This window comes from Carcharhinus amblyrhynchos, chromosome 6 (assembly GCF_965287045.1).
Source record: "Carcharhinus amblyrhynchos chromosome 6, sCarAmb.v2.hapA, whole genome shotgun sequence".
NCBI classification, from domain to species: Eukaryota; Metazoa; Chordata; class Chondrichthyes; order Carcharhiniformes; family Carcharhinidae; genus Carcharhinus; species Carcharhinus amblyrhynchos.
This window is the reverse complement of record NC_137329.1, coordinates 58,271,456-58,299,321: the sequence shown is the minus strand read 5'-3', so window position 1 is coordinate 58,299,321 and position 27,866 is coordinate 58,271,456. Positions and strand designations below refer to the sequence as shown.

The 27,866-nt window shown below is 39.0% G+C and overlaps 1 protein-coding gene across 1 annotated transcript in view; it reads right to left on the bottom strand.

Annotated features, from left to right (window-relative positions):
* Positions 1-6,188: 6,188 nt before the first annotated feature.
* Positions 6,189-27,866, bottom strand: part of prdm11 (PR domain containing 11) — a 165,551-nt gene continuing 143,873 nt past the window's right edge. Inside the window, exon 9 of the mRNA XM_080190513.1 lies at positions 6,189-15,389. Within this exon, the coding sequence (XP_080046639.1) occupies positions 13,207-15,389 (2,183 nt within the window). The 3' untranslated portion in view covers positions 6,189-13,206. The remainder of the gene's footprint in view (positions 15,390-27,866) is intronic.

The window sequence follows — 27,866 nt, the reverse complement described above, 5'->3', positions numbered from 1 at the left end:
GATTGACAGTAGGGTAGTCTGAAGTCCGAGATCTACCTGTTTGCAGGGGATTTTCACAGTAATTTCATTGCAGCGTTAATAAAGCCGACTTCTGACAATAACAAATAAATTTTAAACTTTGCAAGGACCATTACCAAGTGCTGGATGCTGACATGTTGGATATGCAAGTAACAGCATGATCTTTCCAAAGAAGACTCTTGACAATGTCGCTTTGTTTTTGCAGAAGAGGACAGATAATATCAGTGAGACTTGGAGGAGGTGTGCCAAACTGGTCATTTTGATTCTTCTGTTGAAAGTTGTTTTGAAGTTGGAAGATAACCAAAGGTGCAGGACTACTGACAGGAAGACAGGGTGTTGAGATTCCAATGCTGTCTCTTGGAAAATTTGTGCTAATGGAGGGATGGGAGGAAATTGGGAAAGATATGGGGAAGGAGCATTGATGGGATTGACATTGGCAGCTTGCAGCGTTTGGAGAGGAATGTGTGTCTCATGTTTGAAGGGCTGAGGGTTATACCCTGGTTAGCATTCTCCAATGGCAAAAGTATGCGTGGCTGTGTAGGAGGTATATATCACTCAAGTCATACGATGATGGTGCCTTTCATAATCCTTATTTAATATAGAACATAGAACAGTACAATACAGCGCAGGCCCTTCGGCCCTCGATGTTGTGCCGAGTTTTGTCTGAAACCAAGGTCAAGCTATCCCACTCCCCATCATTCTGATGTGCTCCATTTGCCTATCCAATAACCACTTGAAAGTTCCTAAAGTGTCCGACTTCACTAAGACAGCAGGCATCCATTCCACACGCCAATCATTCTCTGAGTAAAGAACCTACCTCGGACACCCCTCCTATATCTCCCACCATGAGCCTTATAGTTATGCCCCCTAGTTACAGCTACATCCACCGGAGGAAACAGTCTCTGAATGTCCACTTTATCTATCCTCCTCATCATCATCTTATAAACCTCTATTAAGTCGCCTCTCATCCTTCTCTGCTCTAAAGAGAAAAGACCTAGCTCCCTCAACCCTTCCTCATAAGACCTATCCTCCAAACTAGGCAGCATCCTAGTGAATCTCCTCTGAACTCTTTCCAATGCTTCCACATCCTTCTTATAGTGAGGTGACCTGCACACAATATTCCAAATGTGGTCTCACCAAGGTCCTGTACAATTGCAGCATAACCCAATGGCTCTTAAACTCAAACCCCCTGTTAATAAGACTATAGGCCTTCTTCACGGCCCTATCCACTTGAGTGGCAACCTTCAGAGACATGTGGCTATGAACCCCCCAAGATCTCTCTGTTCCTCCACATTCCTCAGAACCCTGCCATTGACCCTGTAATCTGCATTCAAATTTGTCCTAGCAAAATGAATCACCTCACACTTAGCAGGGTTAAACTCCATTGCCACTCTTCCAGCTCTGCATCCTATCAATGTTTCTTTGCAGCCTACAACAGCCCTCCACCTCATCCACTACTCCATCAATCTTGGTGTCATCAGCAAATTTACTAACACACCCTTCAGCCCCCCACTTCCAAGTCATTGATAAATTTGTGTCCCCCCCCCATGATAAACCTGTCAATTGCAGGCACCACCCCTGAAGGAACCACATCTTAACCTCTCAGGAGGAGGAGGAGGAAGCCTCAGAGGGTGCAGTGCCCCATCTTTGCACCACACCTAGCACCAGCACAGATATATGTGCCTCTGCGGGTATGTGTAAGTTGGCTGAAAGGGTTACACACACTAGTGTGGGCACATGACAGTCACAGGATTACCTGTTGGAGACTGAGATATTGCAGACCTTTAGTACTCGGTGGAATGCTGAAAATGACCTAGATGCTGAGCCCCCAGTTGATGAGGAGCCTCTGGAATCATCCATCCAGCAGATTTTGGATGCACAGCATGAGGAGATATGGCAGACATTCCAGATAGATTGTGACATTGGCACCAACAGTGGAGGAGTTCATCTAGGCCTCGTGAACTGCAATCATTCTCACGGCAGAATATACAGCTTCCTCCAGTAGGAGACTGGTGACTCATGGAGGGCCTGATCCAGCTATTCACTGATGAATTACTAGGTAAGTGTTCTGACCTGCATACGACTTTGGGTTCAAGTGCCCAGGGCCAAGGCAGGATGGAGATGAGATGTTAATAGTTGCAGCCAGGTCCTGGCTCTTCTCAGGAAAGCATGGAGGATCAAATGGACCTCAGGATGGTGGATGAGTAGCTGCTGATGCCATCAGAGGGCACCTCTCAAGGCCAACTCAATGGGTCCACCCCTCTTCCATGGACACAAATGCCTCTAAGTGCCACGGCAACTGATGATTCTCCTGCCAATATGCAGAAGACCCCAACCATGCCACGGCCTGCATGGCCTCAGGTGACCAGAGGATGTCTGTCAAAGTCATCCCAAGACAAGGGATATGAGTGTCAGCAGCCTGTCCCCAGCATGACTGATGGTGAAGGGAGAGCACCACGACATAGCATCTGTAATCAAAGTAAAAACACATTAGTTGCACATTGTTGGTTGTGTAGTCTTCTTCGTTTGAAGAGACATGACTTAAATTCTGTATTAAATGACAGTATTGTGTCTACTTGCTGTTCTGGCTTCATTTGTATTTCATGTGTGTAGTGTCCTGGTTCTGATTGTTGTCATGGGAGTTTGTGTCCATGTAAACCTTTCTGATTGGTCTCAGAATGCACCTGTCAGTACATGCACAGTCAATGTAAGAGGGGGTTTAGAATAACTTGGGACTAAAAGATTAATGAATCAGAGTAGATTAATTTAGAATGAAGTCACGAAATGTCTGGAATATATTTTACAAAGGTACATGTTTTCATAGAGACACATATAACCACTGTTAGAGAATTTAGGCATGTATTTCTGAATTTTCTGTATTAAAAGCATATTCCTTGGTCAGTGGTGCAATGCTCTAAGGCATGATGAGGTGTAGTCAAGTAAAAAGAACTACATTCTTTGGAGCAATACAGCTACTAAGTGCAGCTCTTATCACTGTAGAGTTCAAACAGCCCAAGCAATTCCAGACAGTTAATGAATAGGGCATACAGTTTCCCAATAACAAATTGCAAGGACATTATTAAACTAGAAAGAGTGTAGAAAAGATTTACTAGGATGCTACCGGTATTTGATGGTTTGGGTTATAAGGAGGCTGGATAGACTGGGACTTTTTCCTTTGGAGTGTAGGAGGCTTAGGCTGATTTTATAGAGGTCTATAAAATAGATCAGCTAGATTGTCAATATCTTTTCCCAAAGGTAGGGGAGTTTAAAACTAGAGGGAAAAGGTTTAAGGTGAGAGGGGAGAGATACAAAACGGTCTAGAGGAGCAATTTTTTCACAGAGAGGGTGTGAGTGTCTGGAACAAGGTAGTAGTAGATGCGGGTACAATTTTGTCTTTAAAAAAGCGTTTACACAGTTACATGGCTAAGATGGATATAGAGGGATATGGGCCAAATGTGGGTAATTGGGACTAGCTTAGGGGTTAAAAAAAGGATGGCATGGACAAATTGGACTGCAGAGTCTGTTTTCATGCTGTAAACCTCTATGATTCTATGAGACTGTGGGAAAAGCTTTCAAAATCCATTAACTCATGTAACCCCGTGCAGTCATAGAATAAACGTTATTGGACATGGTAAATAACCCATGCTAATAATGAGTGGCTCACACACTGCTGAACATTCAAGTGACGTTTGAAAATTATATAACAGTAATACCGAGAGCGATGTATTTTTAGAGTGATTTTGGATCACCACCAAAATCACCCTCCCTCGCTGCATTGAACCAGGCCTTGGAAATAAAAGACATTAATTCTTGGTTGGAGGAACGTTGTCACACTGAGATTTTAACTTACATAGCCTGGAAAGGTTTATAGATTTAATTTTTATTATGATGTTGCCATGAAGTTAAATTTGGTTAATATTGGGTTACTGGCAGAAATGCACAAGTTATTTTACTTGTTGGTACCTTTCAGTACTTTATTCCTAATTATAAAAGCCAATCCAAATGAATTCCAATCATGATTCCCACGATGGACAAACAAGCTGTCAAGACAAGACTTTGCATCCCATCACAATTCACGCTGACAGGTTGAGGCACTGCACCCCCTCTTCGGCTTGATCTAAAGCTTCATCTTGGTTTTAACTCACTGGCTACCCTGATCCTTTACTCTGCCACAGCTTATGCAAACTACGATCGCATGTGTCAGCACACCCCCTCAGAGCAATGGGCTAGCCTTGTCTACTGTTTGATCATGGTTTCACCCCTGCCAGGTAAATATATTTGGGATTTAATTTGGGCCATTGCTGGGGGTACCAGTTTAATTAGTTAATAAAGTGGTACATTTCCATAATACCATTGAGAAAATGTAGCTGCTGTAGTGGATTTAACATTGGAAAGGGTGGTACAGTGACACAGTAGTTAACACTGCTACCTCACAGCACGATGGACTCAGGTTTGACTCTGACCTTGGGTGACTGTGGAGTTTGCACATTCTCCCTGTGTCTGCGTGAGTTTCCTATGGGTGCTTCAGTTTCCTCCCATAGTCCAAAGATTTGCAGGTTAAGTGGATTGGCCATGCTAAATTGCTCCTTAATTGCCAAAGATGTGCAGGTTACATGGATTGGCCATAGTAAATGTGTGAGATTATGGGATAAGGCAGGGGGATTGGCCAATGTAAGATGTACTTTCGGAGAGTTGGTGCAGACGTGATGGGCTAAATGGCCTTTTATGCTGTAGGGATTCTATGGTTCTGTCTGGTTATTTTCTGGAATTCACTACCTGAAAGAATGGCAAAGCAGGTTCAACTGTAACTTTCAAGAGACTTTCATATATATTTGAAGAGGCTGGGGAAAAGAGCAAGGGAGAGGGTCAATCTGGATTCCTCTTTCAAAGAGTTCGCATTGGCTGAATGGGCCCCTTCTGTGCTATATTGTGCTATGATTGAAAAAGTCAGCTTGGAAGAGATCTTGCTTTCCAAACAGACACAGGAAGATAGAGACTCCTGGCTGACATTTGAACATATTGGGGTAGAAACCTGACTTGAATAAAACAATAAGTCTCACAACATCAGGTTAAAGTGGTGTACCAGGTACATGGCAACACTCTTGCAACTCGACCAACATTGTCTACCTGATACGCTGCAGGAAGGGATGTCCCAAGGCATGGTATATTAGGGAGACCGTGCAGATGCTATGACAATGAATGAATGAACACTGCTTGACAATCACCAGACAAGACTGTTTTTTTCCTGTTGGCAAACACTTCAGCAGTCATGGGCATTCGGCCTCTGATATTCAGGTAAGTGTTCTCCAAGGCAGCCTTCACGACACACGACAGCGCAGAGTTGCTGAGCAGAGACTGATAGCCAAGTTCCGCACACATGAAGACGGCCTCAACCCAGATCTTGGGTTCACGTCACACTAATTGTAACCTCCATGACTTGCCTGGGCTTGCAACATCTCATTTACTGTCCTGTCTGGAGACAATACACAACTCTTTAACCTATGCTTAATGCTGTCTCCACTCACATTGTCTGCAACTTTAAGACTTGATTAGCTGTAAAGACTCGCATCCTAATCAGTATTCTGTAAACTGAGTGTGTGCCTTTATATGCCCTGTTTGTGATCAGAACTCCCCACTCACCTGACAAAGCGGCAGAGCCCTGAAAGCTAATGGCGTTTGCTACCAAATAAACCTGTTGGATTTTAACCTGGTGTTGTGAGACTTCTTACTGTGTTTACCCCAGTCCAACACCAGCATCTCCACATCTTGGATAAAACAGGCACTGGCATAAATAGGTACTATCAGATGTCTGTCTGTTCTGTACAAAGCCTGGCATTTAATTCCATTGACTGAGTATTAATCACTACTTACATGATCCAGATAATTGTAGGTACAGGATCAATTAAAGTGATTAAAGAGAAGGGAACACTTGCTTAGAAAATAAGAGTGTCAAGGAATATGAAGTGCAGATAATTAATATTAATAAAAAACTACCATGGCTAACAAAATGTCAGAACTGACCCAAGGAAGTACTCCTGTTTCTATTTGTTAGAACTTCTAAAAACATCCATGTATTGAGACTGAAGTCTGCTATCAAATTGCTCAGAAACCAATCCTATTACTGTTTGTCTAAGAAGAAATCCACTTCAACTTAATTTGATATCATCAGTATTAGACTTGTTGCTGCTTTTATTAAATGTATAGATTACACAGGCAATTTTAATTAAACAGGAAATACAGTCTGATTATTCAGAAAAGACAACACACTGCTATTCCTTGAACAGAACCTAAAATGAGGAATAAAATCAATCTCTAAAAATGTCATATAATTTGAGGGAGGAGGAAGATTCTTGAGGACTGGGTCTATTATTGTTAGATGTTTTAGTCAAATCACACTGTCACTTCTGGATAGGAATCCAACAATAAATTTAATAAACCGCAAACAAAGAATAAAACAATTCCTCTAAATTTTGAACATTGTCTCTAACTCCCTTTATCAGCAGTCATTATCACTATGTCAACTACTGTATAGCTTTAAAGTATTGCAATAAAGGTATTTACATGATGACATCAATAAAAATAATTTTGATCCACATTAGTTGATTATATCCTTTAGTTTATATGTTTATACATTGCAAGAATTCTCATTTTAAATGTCTCATTATTGCTTATTTTTTTCTCAACACCCTTCACTTGCAGACATTTAAGCTCATAATGCTAAACCAATTACAATTACAAAACTAATTGTAGTCGTCGGATGATTATTTCTTGTATACCTGGAATTAAATCTTTTGCAGCACCTTTTTTTTATGTAGAGAAAAGTTGACTAGCCACTCAAGAGCTGCTCTTCCTAAATACTAAAAACATGCATTATTTGGTGCAGTCTCAGGAAGGTCTCAAGTTCAATTCTCAGTCTGTGCTGGCCTAGGTCATCCCAGATGGGGCAGCAGCAGGATTTCTTTAGTTTTCCAGCAGTGAAGAAGAGTAAAGTGATGGGGGAAGTGGAACCAGGCAGCAATTAGTCATGATTAGAAAGATGGTGAAAGCAGATTAAATACTAACTTTCAAAAGAGAATTGGTATAAACTTGAAATGGAAAATCCACAGGCCAATTGGGAAAACACAGTTCTTTCAAAAACCTGGCACTGGTATGTTAGACGAAATGGCTTCCTTCTGAGTTAAAAGGATCTATAACTGTGCAGCCACAGCAAATACAAATTTGTTGGGTTCACTAAGGTCAATGCTCAGGAAGATACACTTTTTAATTCCTGGCTCAATATAACTACAACCTCAGGAAGTCATGCACTGTATGACTATGTCCCAATATCTCCTTAGTAAATTATACTCAGGAAACCCTAAAGTTTATTTGTCAGAGTGTCTGCTGCCATTAGAGAGTCAGAGTGCTGGAAACTACGCCAAATGTCCTTCACAGCTTCATTTGGATCAATCACAACTTACAGTATAGACTATCAACATCCTGAGGGTTATCATTGACCAGAAACTGAACTGGACCAGCCATACAAATACAATGGCTACAAAAGCACGTCACAGACTAATCCTGTGGCAAGTAACTCATCTTCTGACTCCCCAAAGACTGTCCACATCTACAAAATCAAGTCAGGAGTGTGAACTAATGCTCTCCCTCCACTTGCCTGGATAGGTACAGCTCCAACAACACACAAGAAGTTTGACACCATTCAGGACTAAATGGCCCACTGAGACGCTTTCCACATTCACTCCCTCCACCACTGACTCACACTAGCAGAATTGTGTACAATCTTTAAAATGCACTGCAGGAATTCACCAAAGCTCCTTAATTAGCACCTTCCAAATCCATGACCACTACCATCTAGAGGATAAGGGCAGATGCCTGGGAAACATCACCACCTGTAAATTTCCCTCCAAGTCATTCTCCATTTTGACTTGGAAATATATCGGCATTCTTTCATTGTCGCTGGGTCAAAATCCTGGAATTCCCTCCCTAACAGCACTGTGAGTGGATCTACACCAAGTGGACTGCAGTAGTTCAAGAAGGCAGTTCACCACTATTTTCTCAAGGGCAATTAGAGCAATATCCTGCAAGGAAGCTGCCTCCCCATGTTACATTAGCCTCCTCTTTGAATTTCTCCTCCCATTCCATGCCACTGGTAAGTTACCAGTAGTGACAGGATGAGACCCTTAAAATGGCCATCAACTGGTTAATTGGCTTCCAGATGGGATGGCTATTCTTCACCTTCATACACCTGTCTGAATTTGAGAGAGTCAAGAAGGTGAAAAGCATTCCACTTCTTACTTTCCTTCCCAATTCCACAGTCCCTATCCCCACCGTCTCCCAGTCCAAATATAACAACAGAATTAATTCCTCTCCTTTGTCTCAGTTGGGCCAACTCAAAGAAATATCAAGCAGAGATGAAGTCACGAGAATTGGCATGTTCATCAGCCCAGCTAATAAGAGAATATTTGCAGAAGGCCAGGAAAAGATTTCCTCGCCAGCTGTCATTCAGGTAGTACTGTTTTTACATGGCTTGGCATCCACATGGTGAGAATTGACCTGCCCAACAAAGAGCTTTGCCAAGATCAATGAAAACCACTGCACTCTCTACCAACAGTTAACAATGCAAATGTTCAGATTCCTGCTCATTAAACATTTAACTTAAGGTGAAGTAAGTTTAAAAAGTGGGCTGGGGCAGCAACTTGAAAACCACTGAAACTGCATTGGATTTATATTCCAGGTAACGTCAAACATAAGTTGCGTAAATCTCTCTTCTCCAGAGTCTTGAATCTTTGCTCTGAAATCAGATTGAGTGTTAACTCCAGGTGAATACTGTCAGTTTTCATCACTGTTAAGAGGAAGCCACTTTGTGCTAACAATGAATATGCATTAATCAAAGAATAATTTCTTGCAGCTGGAAGAAGCTACATTCAAAAGGTACTAGATTCCTGACTGCATATTTCATCAAATCCAATAATGTACTACAAAAGAGATAGATGAGGAGATAAGTGAATGAGGACCAGGTGGAAACAAAAGTACAAACATTTTCTTAATGCTTTCATTTAAAAAGTTCAAACAAAAGTTTGGTTTCAACTAAAATACTACTGCAACTATTTACCTTTCAACTGAAACTAATAGAGCCAAGCACTGGTGCATGGAGGCAGTTACTCCTTATTTTTTTCAATTAAACAATCTATAGCAAATAAATATATCAAAATGTTGTAGGTAACCGGTAAGTGCTTTAACACAAACATCTGATTTTAAATACATTTTACTAAGGAACTTTCAGGAACTCAGTTTAACTTTATTTCATGTAATTCCTTCTTTTTATTGACTGTAAAAAGTCAAATGTAAACAAGTTGGTTGCATTTCCAACCCATTCTTGGCTGTAATAAGTCCATAGGGCCAAGCAGTGCAATGCATCAGTGTACCAATGCAAACATCAGCAGAGCAGAAGGAACAGGATTTATAGCCATGATTCCCTCGTAAGTATGCTTACTGGTGGGAGGGGGGAGGTGGGAGGGGGTGTGGGTCAGGATAAAAGAAAAAGTGCTTCAGCATATGCAGAACATTTTTAAAGAAAGCTGGAAAAGGGTTGTCCTCATCAGCCTCCCAGTTAATCTGAGAGGTCTGGGAGTTGAAGAATAGCATGGGGGATTGATTACAAGTAGGAAAGGGAAACAAATGGCCAGGGGAGAGAAAAGAAATAAGTTTGCATAACTGAAAAGTGACTTAATTTGTTATTAAAATACAGCTGGCATTGCAATGAAATGGGTTCTGTTGAAGGAAACACAATATGAACATATGCTACATCATGCTTAAAAAATGTATACTGACCAAACAAAAAACAGAAATGATATATGTAGCCCAGTAGTACTTATATCACTATTTGTCTTCAGCACCTTCAATGACACCACCATTAATCATATTGCATAAGACGATGTATGTCATTCATGTGGCTTTTATCCCCAGGTGAACGGCAACATCCAAGTGCTATTTTGACACCAAGTACAGTTTGAGGCAGTCAATGTCTTTGTGTTCCTTTTGACAACTGTGATTGATGATGCCAACGATGACCAAAAAGTGATTTGAAGCTTCCATATTCTTCTATGTTTGATTTTGTTCTGTTACTTTCTTCCGTAGTTTATTATTTACTCACCATGAACGAGTTCATATACATCACATGAACCTTCAAAGGCGAATCTAGAAAGATAGCTAACTCAACGCAGCCTTATTCCTATATTCTATCTGACTATTGCATGCACAATAGCCGTAGTTATTTTGTGCATTTATGCTATCTTTCTCCCCTCCAATTAATATTTGCGAACAAGATTACTACATATATCCTGATATCATGAGTAATCATTTAGTTTCTTTTTAACCGTAATGCTAATAACCCCAGTTGTTATCAGTTCTGGGTAAAAAAAATTGTAGGTAAATCATTGTAACATAAGAGTATGAAAACTCAATTAATTCATTCATTTGGCAGTCCATCAACAATTTGGGTCCATGGCAAGCAACTTTGAGCAAATTCAGTTACTTTAAATACAGTAACAATCTCCACATGGTTACAAAAATAGACATGCATTTAAAATATACAAACCATGTTGAGACTAGGGCTTCAGTATGCTGATAAAAGACATTTGCTTTGGTCTCCATTGCATACATCAGAAAAGATGTTCATTATCACAATGCAGATTTAATTCTGATCTTGATTAAACAGGTTGCTCAAATATTACAAATTTATAAACCAAATATTTTAATAGCTGGAGGATTCCTAGCCATCATAAATTTCTATAACTGGTAACTTATTAAACTTAAGACAATTTAAGCACTTGATTTTAGTGACAGCAACTCAGATCATAGCTAAGATTACTACTCGGAGACAGAAGGGACATTTTGAAAATATATAATATGTGAGTGGGGTTATGTCATGGAAATTGATCTTACCTGCAAACAAACCTTCAACTACAGTACTTTCCCTTCTCTGCTTTGAACCTTTGAAATCAATAGTGATTCAAATGAATCTCAAACCAAATACAATTACACTTTTAGGATGTACTAATATTTCAATTTTTTAGAATATACTGTAATAATCAGTTAAAAACAATATAATTCTCTAATTCTCATCTAGGATATTGTGCACTAAAAACTGACAAAAATTAATGTTTTGCAGGGCTATATATAATAGAAATTAAATCACTAAGTCACACTGTGATATGCAATGGGATACACTGGTTTTGGGTCTTTCTGTAATATATTTAAAGGCCCTGGCATTTTGTACCATTCTATGTCTTACCGCATTCTAAAATCTGTATTGAACAATTGATTCATAAAGGACTAATTTCAATGACGTAATGTGTATTGAGCACAATGCTCTAAGATCAGAAAAGTGAGCAGATAGAACAGCCATTTGCATTGTTTTCCTATTGCTTTTGTTACTTAAGCATTCGAATGTTGCCCAGACTGATGGGTTAATTTGCCTGATTTTAAAAAAAAGCAGTTATGTTAATTCGATGCAAATGTGTTACATGGTTGAACAACAATATCATGCAGCATAATATCCAGGCTTACATGCCATTCTAAGAGACATGTAGTGTAGGAATTCCAGCTCTAAATCGGTTCTTAAAGAGTTGGTAGCTGCAAGTTAAAGTATCACCAATGTCTAGTCAATATTTAAAATTAAAATGTAGATTATTATGGTCATCTGGAAATAGCAGCCTTTCATATGTAACTGGTAAGGGTCACTGGTAACTGCCAATGGCACCTGGAGGCAGGAATCTCACTTCTACTGGCAAAGTTAATTTAATGAGAAAATATCACATTAATAAAATATTGTTTTTGTTCTACTAAAATTTATATTTTAAAACTCTCAAAAATCATATCTGCCCTACAACTGATGCCTTATTCGCAGAGTAGGACATTAAAAAAATGTTAAGATTAAATGCTATAATGTGAATTTGTAGACCTGACAACAATGATGCTGATTCATTTGTGCGTTACTCTATTCAGAGTAAAAACTTGAAACACCACAGGCATAAAGCATGACTAGGAACTGTCAAACGCAGTGTCATTTTTGGGGCATTTATCTATAATAAAAGTGCTTTACAGCCAGTGAAAGCATCTGGCATTCTAGGCAAGGTATAATCCTCTACAAATGCTATGAAAAATACCAAGTTTAAATACTACTCTTACAACTCATCGTATTGCTGTTTGAGTTTGCCATTCTCAAAATGACCATCCTTACTCCCTTGCTGATTGAAATTATCAACTAGTTTCAGTATCATCTAATATTAGGACAGTTTTAAAGAATACTATTAACCAGTGGTAAGTGGATTGAGACTGTCAACATTTCTCAGAGGTGAGAATAATTTCTATCAGCAGTTCTTTAGTATAAGCACACATATCGCTAAATTTTGCAGTCTACCCTAACTTTCTGAACAAGTGTGCATGCTCAGCTGATGCAGTGTGTGCTTCCTTCCACAGCAACAATGGAATGAGATAGAGTATTATATTCTTATCATACAGTCATTCCTCTGTTTTTATAAGACATGCTCACTAGACATGAAGCGTGACCATCTATTATCAATAATTGTAATCTATAAAAATAATGTAGATACATATACTTTTTAAATCACTTGGGCTATGTATTTTACATCTCTTACAACCCCACAAATAACAAATCCCACCCCCTTCCTTCTCCCCATTAATCATTAATTGTTAATGCATATTTATAGTTTATGTAAATAACAAAAAGGAGTTAGTTAAAGATTGGACAAGGTGACTCTAATCCACCTTAGCCAGCTTAAATAACCTTAATATCTAAAGAAAAATTAGAATGACCACTTTTCTTATTATCTAATATCTGCATTACTAAAAGCAAATTAGCAGTTAATAATTTTGGTGACAAAACAGTATCAAACCTTTAGCAGGCCAGTCCATTCAGATCATTTTGAACTCAATATAATTGAGTACTGATATTCCAAAGGCTATAATAAAACTGGGAATTCAATGCAAGAATTGAATCCTACCAGTGATTTACTGGTGAAAAACTACCAATATCCTATTGAATTTGCCGGTCTGGTATTTGTCCATCTGTCACCAATTATCATTTCTATAAAGTTCCTAAGTATGAATGGGTTTCGAGTTATTCTCATTAAATCATGGAAGCAAAAGCAATTTTAAAGTTCCAATCATTTACATAATGGTTTCATGAATTTCTGTTAAACAATCAGTTCCCATGTCCAAACCATGTAACGTTGGTTTCTGGTCCAATGAAGTAACTCTGGTTATCATTTCTGGTGACAAGGAATATCTGTTCCCTGACTTCTCCTCAAACCAACAGTCCAGTGCTCTCTTGGCCTCAAAATTGGCAATGGGTGGTCCATTGACCGCAATTGTCAGAAGGTCATTGAGTTGGTCAAGGCTAAGTCGAGACCTATTATTGTTACGTATCCGGTAGAAGGCACCACGACTTTTCTCACAAGCTGCGGTTGAAGTTGGCAGGACAAGTAATAATTGAGTGATCCGATTTAGTATTGGGAATCTTTGCTTATACTTAAAAATGTGACGGCTTAACTCTTTGAAACCATTCTTGTTGTAACACTCAGATTTGAGCTCCTTCCATTCCTGCAATAAGATTTCTCGAATATCTCTGCCATCCAGACCTACTTCTCTCGCAAACGATGGAATTATTTCAAAGTGCTTATATAAATGCATGATCTCTTCCTCGCCATGACTCATCAGGTTTTCCTCATTTTGGGGCCATGTGGCAACATCAAACACTTGACATGCTCGAATAATTGTGCGACTGTTAGAGTCTAGCCTTTGGGCTAGAATCAACTGGGTTTTTTGGCATATCTTTTCTCTTATTGAATTGAACTTGGCTTCAGCTACTCTTAGGTTTTTCAGAGGAACACCATGAAAGTTTTCATGAAAAGTCTCCTCAAACTCTTGTAGATATTCTCCTGGTGATTCCACCAATCTGCTGATTTCTTCAATGGCTTCTTCAATCTTGTCATCTACATGGGTAATGAGAAGATGATCACCCTGGAAAACGAATGCCAGTCGTGTAAGTACAGCAATGACATCTAATAAAAAATAGATTAGTTTAACTGACTGATAGTCCATCAGGAACTGCAGTAGAGCCAAAGCAATGGCAGCAGCATCTGCTTTATGTGCTTGACCACTAACATCTTTAAGGTGAGCTACTACTTCCAAATAATCCTTGATCAATGCATTCAGAACATTCTGTTCTCCAATAATCCACCTAACAGCTCGAATGTCACCAAGGAATTCTGTCTCCTCACAAAGTGTTGCTGCAGTAGCTCTTAGTTCACACATGAGTTTAGGGGAATAACGATAAAAACTCAGCAACTGCTTCAAGTTGTTCTCTAATTCTTCCAAACAGGTTAGTTCCTTGTTGCTTATAGCATCCAATACTTCCAAGTGAGGTCTATGTACCACACAAGGAACAGAGAGTAGCCAAGGCAAGGACTTTTTGATCTTCATAGCCAAACCTGCCCTTAGCCCTGTTGTCATGGTGGCTCCATCTACCCCAAGTCCTACAATTAACTTTTCCTCTTTCCATTTGATCCCTATGCCCCCAAAGGCCCTGTCCAGTGCTTGGGTGTAACCATCCACTGTTGTAGAACTCAATTCCTGTAGGGACAATAACTCTGTAGCAGCTGGGCCTTCATTGGTAATATACTGAATGTATATCGCAACATTATCAGCAACCAAGTCATCTGTTTGCCCATCCAAAATCACACTCATAAATGGAGATACCCTGAGCCTCTCAAAAAGATCCTCACGAAGAGACCTTGCAATGTGATGAATTAAAGTTTGACAGTCTCCCTCATTCAGGTATTGGTCGACAATTTTTAAGTCACATTTTTTCAGAAGTTCAGCCAAAGGCCTGAAATCTGAAAAATGTCTTCCTTCAAAGGCTAGGTGATAGGCAACATTGAACAACAGTGTCATGTTTCGGCACATCTCTTCAGTTTTTTCTGGATGCATCCTAAGCTTATAAAGCTGCAAGCACTTCTTATGAAGATTACTCTGGGCATGCAGCTTGATAGTGTGGATCTTGAACTGTTTAGAGCCCAAGATAAAGGCTGATGTTCTTGAGGACTGAACAGTATACTGCCTGCAAACATGGCACCACATTTCATTTAGAGTGGGTGAATAGCGTAGAAACCAGAATTTCTTCAGCCACTCATGCTTGAAGCGTCTAATTCTCCGACCTGTGCCAGTAGATGTTTTTGATATTTCATCTGTGGTGGCTAGCATTTCATTCGACATTGACTCATCAGCTGAATCCATCTCCTGCTCACTAGTGTCATCCATGACAATTGGTACAGGAGTCTGTGCTTCTGGAGCTACGATGGGTAAAGAGAAAAAAAAACATACAGGTAACTTCAACAACTAAAAGTTTAATTTCTTTTTCTTAGTTTCTTAAATTCACATCATATTGGGCCCCATTTTGCTGTAGAAGGGAATTTAATGGCATCTACCGTTGACTTGATCTCACAGGTTTAGAGATTAATTTTTTTTATGTGACAAGTTGCTGAAAGTATGAAGAAATAGCATTCAGTAACAGAAACAGGGGAGCCTGAATGAGCAGGGCAAATAAGTGTGCATCCTTTAAACAATCAGGTTGAAAAACTACAAAATTAACAGTGCAAGAAGGGTAAATTAGAGGAGTGAATGCAATATCAAATCAGGTATTGAAAGGGCAAAAAAGAGATGAAAGGAAAGATTTGAATAAGAGAGAAAAAGTTTTTAAAAGTTAAAATCATGTTGTTAAAATCTCCAAGGCACTTAGGTTAGAATGACGAGATTTAACTTTCCTTGGTGAGTTTACTGAGTATCTATTGGGCAAATACAGCAACTTCATATCATCCAATGCATATTAATGTGAGCCAGGTGGCAAGATGCCACTTTCATAAACCAATTCAGAGTGCAATTTTGGGTATTTGAATTTACCCAGGCATCTGCCCCTCAGCTAAAGTTTCTAAATGAGTTGTGCATAAATAATGGAAAGCATCATTAGCTCCACTTTTATTTCCACAGAAAAATTTGGACCAATATCTTGCAAACAACCAAGGAAATTGTTATCTCCTCCATGTTTTATTTATATTCACGTACTTATCAGTGCACGTGAAATCAAACCTTCTCCCCTCTGCCATCTCTAAGTCATATATTTCTAAGTTCTCCACACTTTTGAAGGTCAGAGTTGTCTGATATTCAGGCAGTGGCCAGTTATATATAATTACATTTACAGTTTAGCATAGGCTTGCAAAAATCAGATAATCTAGTAAATCCACCTAATTAAAAATAATAGGTATTGTTTACCATTAAGAAATTGTATGGATGCCATTAATGCCAATTATGTTGATGGAAATGAGACCAGACAGTTATAGGTTAGACATCACTCTATTGAAGAAATACATCAGGCAAGGAACTCTTATCTTTCTCCGCAGCAAAATATGCTGTGATACTGATTCTGTTTTAAAACTATGATAATTCACAGACGTTTAAGAGCTTTATACAAATACAATCAACAATGAAACCTATTACACACATTTTGTCACAACTATTTACATTTTAGTGCTCAAGTGCCTTATGATAGCTAATATTTGCTTGTGTATCCTTGATACACTGTATAAATGAATAACTTAACATAATTACTAGAAATTCAGCTAATCATCCTAGATTTATCCACATCCTGCAGTGGAAATATTAGATTACTAGTGTATATATTGAATATAATATTTACTGCAATTTATTTTGTTATGGCTGAACACTTAACTCCAAGAATGTGAGTTGTCACCTCTGTGCACTGTATTCCATTTCTGTAATCTAATCTGTACAGTGCACTAAACACAAAACCAGTGAGTTAGATTCAGAAAGAAAATACAGAAAGCATACACACATAAATAAATTCACATTAATCAATTACAACTTTCTTTGATAACTTAAATGAAATCCTAATTTGCTCTGTTGCACTGTTAGACTGTGTATCTTGAAAATTCAATATACACATTTGCACATAAATAAATGCACAGCAAGATAGGTAATACAGAAAGAAGTAATACATATATAAGGGGATATATAGATGTAAAATGAGAATCTTATGGGAGGCAGACTCCATGGGGCCTGGTTTTAACTCTGTGTAAGAGAATGGGACAGTCGATACAGACTCGATGGACCAAATGGCCTCCTTCTGCACGATAGGGATTCTATTCTATGGGATTGTTACACAAAGGAATAAAATATAAAAAGGCTGCTGTACAATTCTTTATTTTGTAGAAATAAAAACATCTACAAAGGAGTAAACTCTCACGATTATGGCGTATAACAAAATAGGCCGTGCAAGTGGAATATGTTGCAAAGTGTGACAAGTGGATAGCATTATGCTTGCACCCTTCCACGGAATCACTATGGGTTTGCGCAGCAAGTTTCTGTCATACCACAATCTAAAAAGTAAACAGCACCTGGAACATGTGTGGACAGGACAAATAGCTATGTATCTCCTCAATCAATCAGATTGAAAGAAAAACAATTGCATTTATATAGTGCCTTTCATGTGCTCAGGATGTCCCAAAGCACTTTACAGCCAATTAAGTACTTTTCAAGTGACAGTTACTGTTGTAATATAGGAAACTTGCCAATCAGTTTGTGGAAGAACATCTCCCAAATAGCTAAATGATAATGACTAGATAATCATGTTTAGCAGTGTTGATTGAGGAATAAATATTGACCAAGACAGTGGTGATGAATCCCTTGCCCTTCTTCAAAATAGTGCCTGTGTGATCTTGTCCATCTGAAAGAGTGCACTTTCAACAGCGCACTGCAATATTGCACTGGAATGTCAGTGTAGATTTTTGTGCTTAAATCTTGAACTTACAACCTTCTTGACTCGGAGGAATGAGCAATATCAACTGAGACTTTTAACAGACGGAGGAATCATTAATGAACAATGCAGAATATGAAGGAAATGTGAGTTAGACTATTGACTTCACTGTGAAATCAGGTGTTGAAAGTGAAATAGAGAGAAAGAAAGAGGATTTAAACACACAGAAGTGAAATATATTACATAGTTAAAAGCTAAAGGAATGAGGCTCCACACTTATAGAAGTTAATTTTCAGTACGAAGAAGTTATTTGGCAGTAGAGCTTGAATGTCCTTTGCCCGTAAATCTAAAAACTGAACACATCCAAAAACTTCACTTTTTTGAGTCATAGAATCCTGACAGTGTAGAAGGGGGCCATTTGGCCTTTCGAGCCCACACAGACAACAATCCCAGCTAGGCCCTATCCCCGTAACCCCACGTATTTACCTTGAGAATCCTCCTGACACGAAGGGGCAATTTAGCATGGCCAATCAACCTAACCCACGCATCTTTAGACTGTGAGAGGAATCCAGAGTACTCAGAGGAAACCCCTGCAGACATAGAGTGAATGTGCAAACTCCACAGACAGTCTCCCGAGGCTAGAATTGAACCTGGGTCTCTGGCACTGTGAGGCAACTGTGTTAACCACTGTGCCGCCAGATTGTTAGCAAAGGAAAAATAGTTGTTTGCCTGCATTATGAATTTTGATTTTTGTGATGAACATGTCAAAGAGAAACTTCTTACAGGTACTGGACTAGGGGGCACAGCCTCAAGATAAAGGGGGGGCGGTTTAGAACGGAGTTGAGGAGGAACTTCTTCACTCAAAGGGTGGTGAATCTCTGGAATTCTCTGCCCGTTGAAGTGGTGGAGGCTACCTCACTAAATATTTTTAAGACACGGGTTGATGGGTTTTTGATAAGAGAGGGGATTAAGGGTTATGGGGAGAGGACGGGAATGTGGAACTGAGCCACGACAGATCAGCCATGATCTTATTGAATGGCGGGGCAGGCTCGAACGGCTAGATGGCCTACTCCTGCTCCTATTTCTTATGTTCTTACTTTGTATTTATTATTCAGTGGTACCTCTTACCTTTCCAGCCATTTTGTTTACTTTAGAGTATAGCTAGCTCAGGTTATTGTAATGTAAGTTTATATGTGGAATCCAAAACCCAAAATGATCTGAAATCTGAAAGGCAATTGTGTCCAAGGGTTTCAGATAAAGGATACTCGACCTCTAATTAGGAGTTACCACATTGCTTGAAGCATATTTAGACTAGAAAGGACAAAACTTTCTCTGGCAAATTAAACCTGTACTTATGAGACAAGTATAGCAACTTCATGCTGTTCGATATATTTGGATGGCTAGTCAGATGGAACAGCAACTTCCAAATTTCCTCATTACACTGTGCATGTATGGAATATGAAAATTGCTGTGCAACTCGCAGATATAGTTCTCAGCATCATCACTGAAAAATGTATTAAAGCAGAAAATGATTTTTTGCATTTAGACAAATTATGTGAAAATGTCTGGAATTCCTTTGGTGACAAGTCAGGATTAATATGAATGGGCTGAAAGAATACCATACATGTGCCGATATTTTTTATAGCGTAGAATAGGAAGCGGAGTTGACAGGCCATGGGTAGTTTCAGTGCAGCTCAGAAATGTGGGCTACATTTCCAGAGTGAGCTCATTACAGGGAAATGAGTAAAAATAACACTACATAAATTATCTAAGATTCCAATTTTTTAAAAAACAAAAGCTCCATCAGCTGGACATTGGCTTGGTGTGAATCTTTGTCTGATTTATGCTTCTGTGAAGTGCTCCGGGGGTGTTGTACTATGTTGAAAGTTCTATATAAATGCAAATTGCTGGGACACATAGTCATTGATAGGCAGTTCAAAGGTGCACAGCTATGTAACAATCAAGGGTCAATAATCCAGAACATTATAATCACAAAAAATTGAACAATAATATAAATATTATGATTAAAATATAAATCTAGTTTGATTGTTGTCCCAATTCATAAATCATGATAATTGCCGGTTTCCTCATGGTTTGAAGCTACAGTCTTCCATTCAATATCTAGAATATTTAAGAAATCTTTCTGAAATGAGACATTTGTTAATGTTTCAACTGCAAGTACAAAGCAAATTTTTAAAAAGCGCAATACAAATTAATAGGACAGACAAGATTTGTAGTTAGATATTATAACATTGCTTCAGAATCAGACCACCTAACTGCAAAGAGTACAAATGGAACATCTCATTGCCACCCAAAGACATTGAATTTAAACAGCTGGTAGTATTTAAGGTACCACAAACTATAGGAGTGCATGGTCTTATTGCAACATTACTTCAATTATAGTTAGTGCAACAAAAGATCAGGATAATCAAAAAGTACACTTTTATACAGTGATCTAATTGAATATAACACACTTCAAAATCATAAAATATCAGCATTCCAGTCACTTCCACAGAAAGTTTGCTGTGAAACTCTTACTTATGGACAAACATTTCCCTTCTCCCTCCCTAAATGATCACATAAGCCACAAGCACACAAAATAAAAATCAGAGGTTGTGAACTGAAGTGCATTTAAAACTGCACATACTCAGAAATGCTCTTCAGAATAAAAAGAGAAGGAACTGTAATTTACAGTGACATTTTGAGAATTTCAGTCATAATTAATAACATTTATGGGAGTTTTTCAGTGCTATTTCCAAATTTAAGATATGCAAGAAGGCATGTGCAAAGCTAGCAATTACAAAGGACATTGATTTTGATTTGTAGTAAATGTACTCTTAATTCAAATATAACTGCATTAGAACCAATAATAATTACCCTATTATCCTCACATGCAAAACATGTGAAAATGTAGACAAATTCGTAGTCTTTGAAACAAGAGAACTTTGCATGGCTTTAAACTGTCTTTACGTCTTGTTTCGTTGATACTATAATATTTTCAATAAATGGGAAACAAGGAGTATAAGGCTACAATTTACTTGGGATTCCGATGATACCGATAAATGATTTTCAGGATTCATGACAGAATCTAAAGCAAGAGTCAATAACATTCCAATCAGTCACCGGCTGTCATTTAGAGATATCCATTTAATGGATCAGATTTTAAAATAAGCTTACCTTTTCTTTAAATTCTTCAATGTTTCATAGTTTTCTCCTCTTCCAAAAAAGATGATAAAACGAAATGTATTTAATTCTCCCCTCCCCACCCACTAAAACTTGGATCGAATAAGACATGTATGGATATTGTAAAAGATTAACGGATTAAAAAAGTCAACAGATGCAAAGTGTACAAACTGTACTTGACTAAGTCATTGCTGTGAGGAGTTAAATATGAAAACAAGGACCAAATAGTGAAAAACTAAATAAAAACAAGTACATTTTCATCTTCAAATATTCATTTTTAATTTACCAACAGTGTAACAGTGAAATGTAGACAAATAACAAGCTGAGCAAAATGAAAGAAAATGTATAAATTACAAACCTACAACATAGGAGTAAAAAGGTGGCAAACAGCATTGAAAACAAATGGAGGTTATTGCTTTTATCCCCATACAATTGCCATCTACCCATCTATTCCTGCCACATGCCCAAGATTTAATCAAGAGATCTGGCCTTTTCTGACAAATATTGATCCCTTATGAAATTGCCAGACTTTAAACAAAATTTAGTAATTCTTGAGACCTGGAAGAGGGCATCACCTGGGGTTTCCAATCAGATGGATCATTCTCCCTTTCACTTTGGGTAAACAACTGTACATTAAGTCTTAAAGTGCTAGTTATTTCATCTTCTGAACGATACATGGGATCTTGGGCAGAATTTAATCCAACTGACAGGGTTGCCATGCTGCCTCCATTGGGGAAGGCTTGCCAAGTTAAATGCCTATTAAGTGGTCACCTTCATGGGGATTAAAGACCGTGGAGGTCTCTGAAGGTTAACAGCTAAATAGAGCCAGCAACTTCACATTATAGGTATAGCCATTTGGAGCAATGGCAGCTGCCAGCAATACACCTACCAGAAGCCAAGGATCAAAAAATGACCATAGGCCACAGGTGAAAGAAGGTGGGGTATGGGTTGTGGGATGACATCGTAAAAATGGGAGGAGGGGGAATTGGAGGCAGCAGCAGAGTGGCATTCAGAGGTATCCCACCCTACTCCTGATCCCTCGTCCAGGTTTCTGAACCAGGAACACCCTCAACCCGCACTGCTGTTGGCTGAATATCAGTGACAGCAGGATGAGGCCCCTAAATGGGCGTTAATTGCTGGAGGCGGGAAGGCAGTGGCATATTCCACCTGATAAACGCCCATGTCTCCAATCTTACTGCCAGGGGAAGTATTCAATTGCACTCTGTTTGATAAGCTGTAAAAAAATTCATACAATTTAATAATACTGTATTTATTTTTCTTTCAACTCATCCTTCACTTTTCCTGTCTTAACCTTACATTTCCCGTCCTCATCTTATACTTCAAGTTAGTCATATTATCCGCCATTAGATGTGGGAAGAAAATTCTTAACTATTTTTGAAAGGGATAAATTGTTGGGATAGCAAATTTCAGCAAAGCTCATTCAAAACAATATTTCACAGTATCCTTCCATAAATACCCTGAAAGACCAGTGATCATACATCACAATGAAAAATTTATTCTATCATTAGAACTCCAATTGTTATTAAATATGTTTCTCTGAACCCCTATGATTTATTGCTTTGATAAATTGAAAGAAAATTGAGCAAACTGATCCTTATTCTTCTCTGCATCCTTTCCATAATCTCTGCTCATAACCTCAGTATGGTGTCTGGTAGCATATTCTGAAGCTGCTGTTACACTGATACTATTTTAGTTCAGATTCTGAGGTAGGAGAAGTGAATTTAGCCATGTATATCTGGGAATCGGCTCGATGATTCCAATCTCTCAAATTCCAAACTAAAACAGTTTCAGTGTAAAAGGAAGTCAAGTTTGGTTTCATGAATGCTTTATAAAGAAGTAGTTGTTTTTATAAGAATTGATTCTATATGCCTACAGCCATGGCTCAGTTTACAACACTCTCATTTCTGACTGTGAAGGTTCTGGGTTCAAGTCTCACTCTAGGATTTGAGAAAAGAGTTGAGGTTAATGCTCCAGTACAGCACTGAGGGAGTGTTGCACCATCAGGTGTGCCTTATTTTGGATGCAATATTAAATGGAGACACCATCTGCCCTCTCAAGTGGGAGTAAAATATCCCACAGCCCTATTTTGAAGAAACACTGTCCTGGCTAATATTTATCCTTCAATTAATGTCATAAAAATAAATTACCTGGTCATTATCACATTGATATTTATCAGAGCTTGCTGTCTGAAAATTGGCAGCTGCATTACCTACATTACAGCATTGACTACACATCAAAAATACTTAATTGGCTGTAAAGTGCCTTGCGACTCCTGCAGTCATGAAAGGTGCTTTATAAATGCAAGGTGTTCTTTTACAAATTCAGAACTTTCTCTGGAAAATCACCCCGAATGTGAAACCTTTTGTTCCAGCAAAAAAACTGCAAATCATTTCAGCAGTGAGAATGGAAGGAACTGTTCTAACTATTCGTAATAAAATTGTTGTGTTAGATCATAGAATTCTTACAGTGCAGAAGGAGGCCATTCAGCCCATCAGACCTGCACCGATCAAATCCCGTCCAGGCATTATTCCCATAACCCCGCATATTTACCCTGTTAATCTCCTGATACTAGGAGCAATTTAACATGGCCAATCAATCTAATCCACACGTCTTTGGACTGTGGAAAGAAACCGGAGCACCCGGAGGAATCCCACGCAAGCCTGGGGAGAATGTGCAAACTCCACATAGACAGTGACCTGAAACTGGAATTGAACCTGGGTTCTTGACGCTGTGAGGCAGCAATGCTAACCACTATGCACCGTGCTGCCCTAAAGGGGGTGAGTTAAAATGGAAAATTTGGCTGGAGGGCCAACTGCCTCCAATAGCGTGTTCAGATTTAGGTTTTAATTCTGCAGGTCGCTCAACTTTCATTTTCAGCTGCCAGGTGAAAGCCAGAAATTTCAGATATAGGGTCCGAGCAGCTAAAGGAATTATCATTAATATGGAGTGATTGGGGAAATAAAGAGACTAGAATTACAAGAGTGCAGCAATCTGGGCACTGTAGGACTGGAGGAGGTATTGAGATATTAAGATATGGAAAGGTGATGCCACAGGGGAATTTGAAGACAAGAATAAACATTTTTGAATTCAAAGACTACTGTGAATCAGGCAACAAAATGGGAATGGATGAAAAGAACTTGGGACGAGTTAAGATAAAGGCTTTGGAGTTTTAGATGAGCACAAGTTTATTGAGGATGCAAGGTGGAAGATCAGCTAAGACTGCTGGATTACTGCTGTAAGTTACAAAGGCATATTTGAGGATTTCAGGGAGAGTTGCTGTTACAGAGGTGGAAATAGGCAATGATGGGGAGGGTGAGGGTCAGAACTTTGTTCAGGAGCAATGTAATTTCTAAATTGTTTTGTCATGCCCATCTATGCAGTCTAAGTGTGTGGGAACTTAAAATATTTTGTGTGGTAACTTTAAGGGGCTGGAAGGGAATCTCTGGGTTGCCGTCTGCCACATAGCCACGTAGCATAGAGGGAACATTGCTCAAGAGTCAAATAGGAGATCCGGGTACACCATCAAACAGTGGTCAGGGAGACTGATGGAGTCAGTGGCTAGGGAACTGAGTTTGTGAAGATGATGGCACTGGAGGAATACACTGCCAGACAAAGCGGTGAAAAGATTGGAATCATTTAAAAACAAGTCGGGAGAGAGTGAAGTGTATCAGAGTGAATTAAATATTTCCTATCAAAAGTTTTTCAGATAATGTCACTGTGTTGTTTAATAGACCTTAAATGTAGAAACAAAATCAAGGCAAGCTGCTTATGGCACAGCTAAAATCATACCCAAAAAAAGCCATTGCTTTGGATGAAACTAAAAGCAAACGCCAAACTTTAGAAATAAACTTGAAATTCTTACACTGTCAAACAGGGGCAATAATCCCCTATTGGACCAACAATTTAGCAACAATTCTAAGACAAATAAGTTGTTTACTGGATTCATTACTAGGAAAAAAATAGTTTTATTTCTGCATTCCTCCTGTGCCTGGCTCTTCACTTGAAAACAAGTAGTATCCTAGTTCTGCAGTAAAAACAAGGGCTAGTCAACAGACAAAAGTGAAAGCTCGATTAACATTTCAGACACGGTACTTCAACAGAAGAGTTCTGAACAAAGCATCCATCTGAAAAGTTAATCTGTCTCTCCTTTCTTAGATGCTGACCTGCCATACATTTCTAGTACTTTCTGTTCATAGATCAGATTTTCAGCATTATTAGTCTTTTTGTTAATAATTGTGCTCAATACAGAGCATAATTCATAAAGATACAGCCCTACCATATTATAAAAGCCATTTGTGTTAGAATATTTGCCAACATTTATTTTTCTGCCACTAAGATGACAGAAGTATCTGAACCCAGAACACTGCAGAAAGAAGTGCAAAATAAACAGTAAAGAGCTATATCTATATATCTTGACCTTAGTCCTGCAAATGGTTAGAGCTCTTTCTTCTTGCTTCTTGGATTTGAGTTTGAATCTGACAGGTTAAAATATTCTCTCTCATGGGTATGAATATCCCAAATAAAATGAGCTTATCCACTGACAATCCATTGTCCACTGGTCTATGGCACTCATCTACCCACAGCTCAAAAGGATATTGAGAGGGACAGGATTCAGGCACGGTACTGGTTGGGCCCACCAACATAGTACAGACTAGACAAGAGATCTGGGAGCACCAAGAATTATTAGCTAAATTAAAAGACAGGACCTAAAGGGTCTGGATTATTGGTCACATGCGAAATTGTATATGTATAATCAGATCAGGGAAGTGAACAGATAGCTGAAGGAGTAATTTGGGAAAAAGGGGTTTTATTTCATTGGACATTGGCATTGGACAGTACCAGGACAGGAGTGTAATACTAGGACAATCTGGGAATAGGGTTCTAGTGGATATTATAAATAAAGCAGTCACAATGAGGGTGGTTGTGCACCCACATTCACCATAAACTCCAATGACAATGTGGATACAAAATCTTGTGAAAGTCAGAAAACAAGATTCTTGCTGGTGAGATCTTGTTTTCCTATTTTCCCCACCCTTTGCTGGTGATTATGACATTCTGGTCAAGAAAGGGTGGGAACTCAATTTAAATAGGTTCAAACATATTTAAAGGGCTTCCCTGACCATTTGTGCTCCCAGGAAAGGAAATCCTCTCTTGCCGACATGAAGTTATGTCAACGAGATTACAACAGCTATTGAAAAACCAGAAGCTGTTGAGTGGAATCCACTGGGGGTGCAAAGTAAATATAGCCCTGGAAGTTGGGGGCAGGGGAGATGAGAGCTATGCCCTGGCAGTGCCCTGGTGCTTCCCTCACCTGGCAGTGCTTGTGTGCATGTCTGTGTGCGTAGGAGTGTGTGTGGTGGTGGTGGTGGTAGTGGGGCATGGAGATAGCCACATTATTAGGGAGGCTGTCCCTCTGTCCAGGGGAGAGAGGGGAATTTCACGTATGGGGATGCCCTTTAAAAAGGATGCCCCATTCTCGGTAGAGCTGCCATTGCCAGATCTTTCAGGCCCTACCCCACAGCATGATGGCAGAAATCACATCCTCAGATTCTCTGAGCACAGACTGCCAGGAAATCTGGAGAGAAAACTCATCTGTGCTGGAGAACTACACATTGTTTTTTCACCCCAGTCAGCACTCTGTGCACAGAGTGCAAGATTCCGCACAATGTCTTTAATTTAGTAATTGAGAAAGAGGGGTCAGGTGGCACAGGTAGATAATAGTTTGAAAACAAAAATAAGCCAAAATTGTGCTTTGAGGGATGCAAGTAAGGGAGAAAATTTGAAGAGTTACAGGAGACAGAAGAAGGAAATGAACTATTTTTACGCAAATGCACAGAATATAAGGAATAAATTACATGGCATAAATTCAACTTAGAGGTAATGACATGGTTGTGATTGCTATGACATGGCTGCAAGATGGTTGGGACTGGGAATCAAATTATCAGATTATAATAGGTACAGAAAAGAAAGGGAAAATTGTAGAGGAAATTATGAGTCCACTGCAGCTTAGTTAGTAGGATGCTGACTTCAAGACCCCTCTAGAACTTGAGCCCAAATATCTATGCTGGCATTGGAGTGCCAGTGCTGTACTGAGGGAGTGCTATAGTGTCAGAAGAACTGTCCTTCAGATTAGACTTGTGGCTTATTCTGCCCTCTCAGGTAGAGGTAAAAGAAATGTTATTTTGAAGAAGAAATGGGGTTTATTTCCTGGCTAGATTTATTTCTCAATCAACGTCACACAAACAGATTATGTGGTCATTATCACATTGCTGTATCAACTAACTGATGATTAAGGATGAAATCATTCCAATGTTAAAAGAGGACATAATGAGAGCTGAAGACTTCACGTGCAAAATTAATAGAAAAAGATTTAAGATAGCAGAGGTTGTGTATAGGCTTCAGCAGTAACTCTGAAGTAATAGCCTGTATAAATTTTGATTTGATTTACTATTCTCACATATTTTAGTATATGCTGAAAATTATTGTTTCTTGCATGCTACAGAGTCATATCCAGGGTGTAGAGAAAGATCAATTTAGTGCAAGGTAGATCCATTCAAAAGTCTGATGACAGCAGGGAAGAAGCTGTTCTTGAATCGGTTGGTAAGTGACCTCAGACTTTTGTATTTTTTTTCCCCAACAAAGAAAGTGGAAGTGAGTATGACCGGGGTGCATAGGATCCTTAATTATGCTGGCTGCTTTTCCGAGGCAGCGAGAAGTGTAGACTCAATAGGTGAGAGGCTTGTTTGCGTGATGGATCGGGCTTCATTCATGACCCTTTGTAATTTCTTGCGGTCTT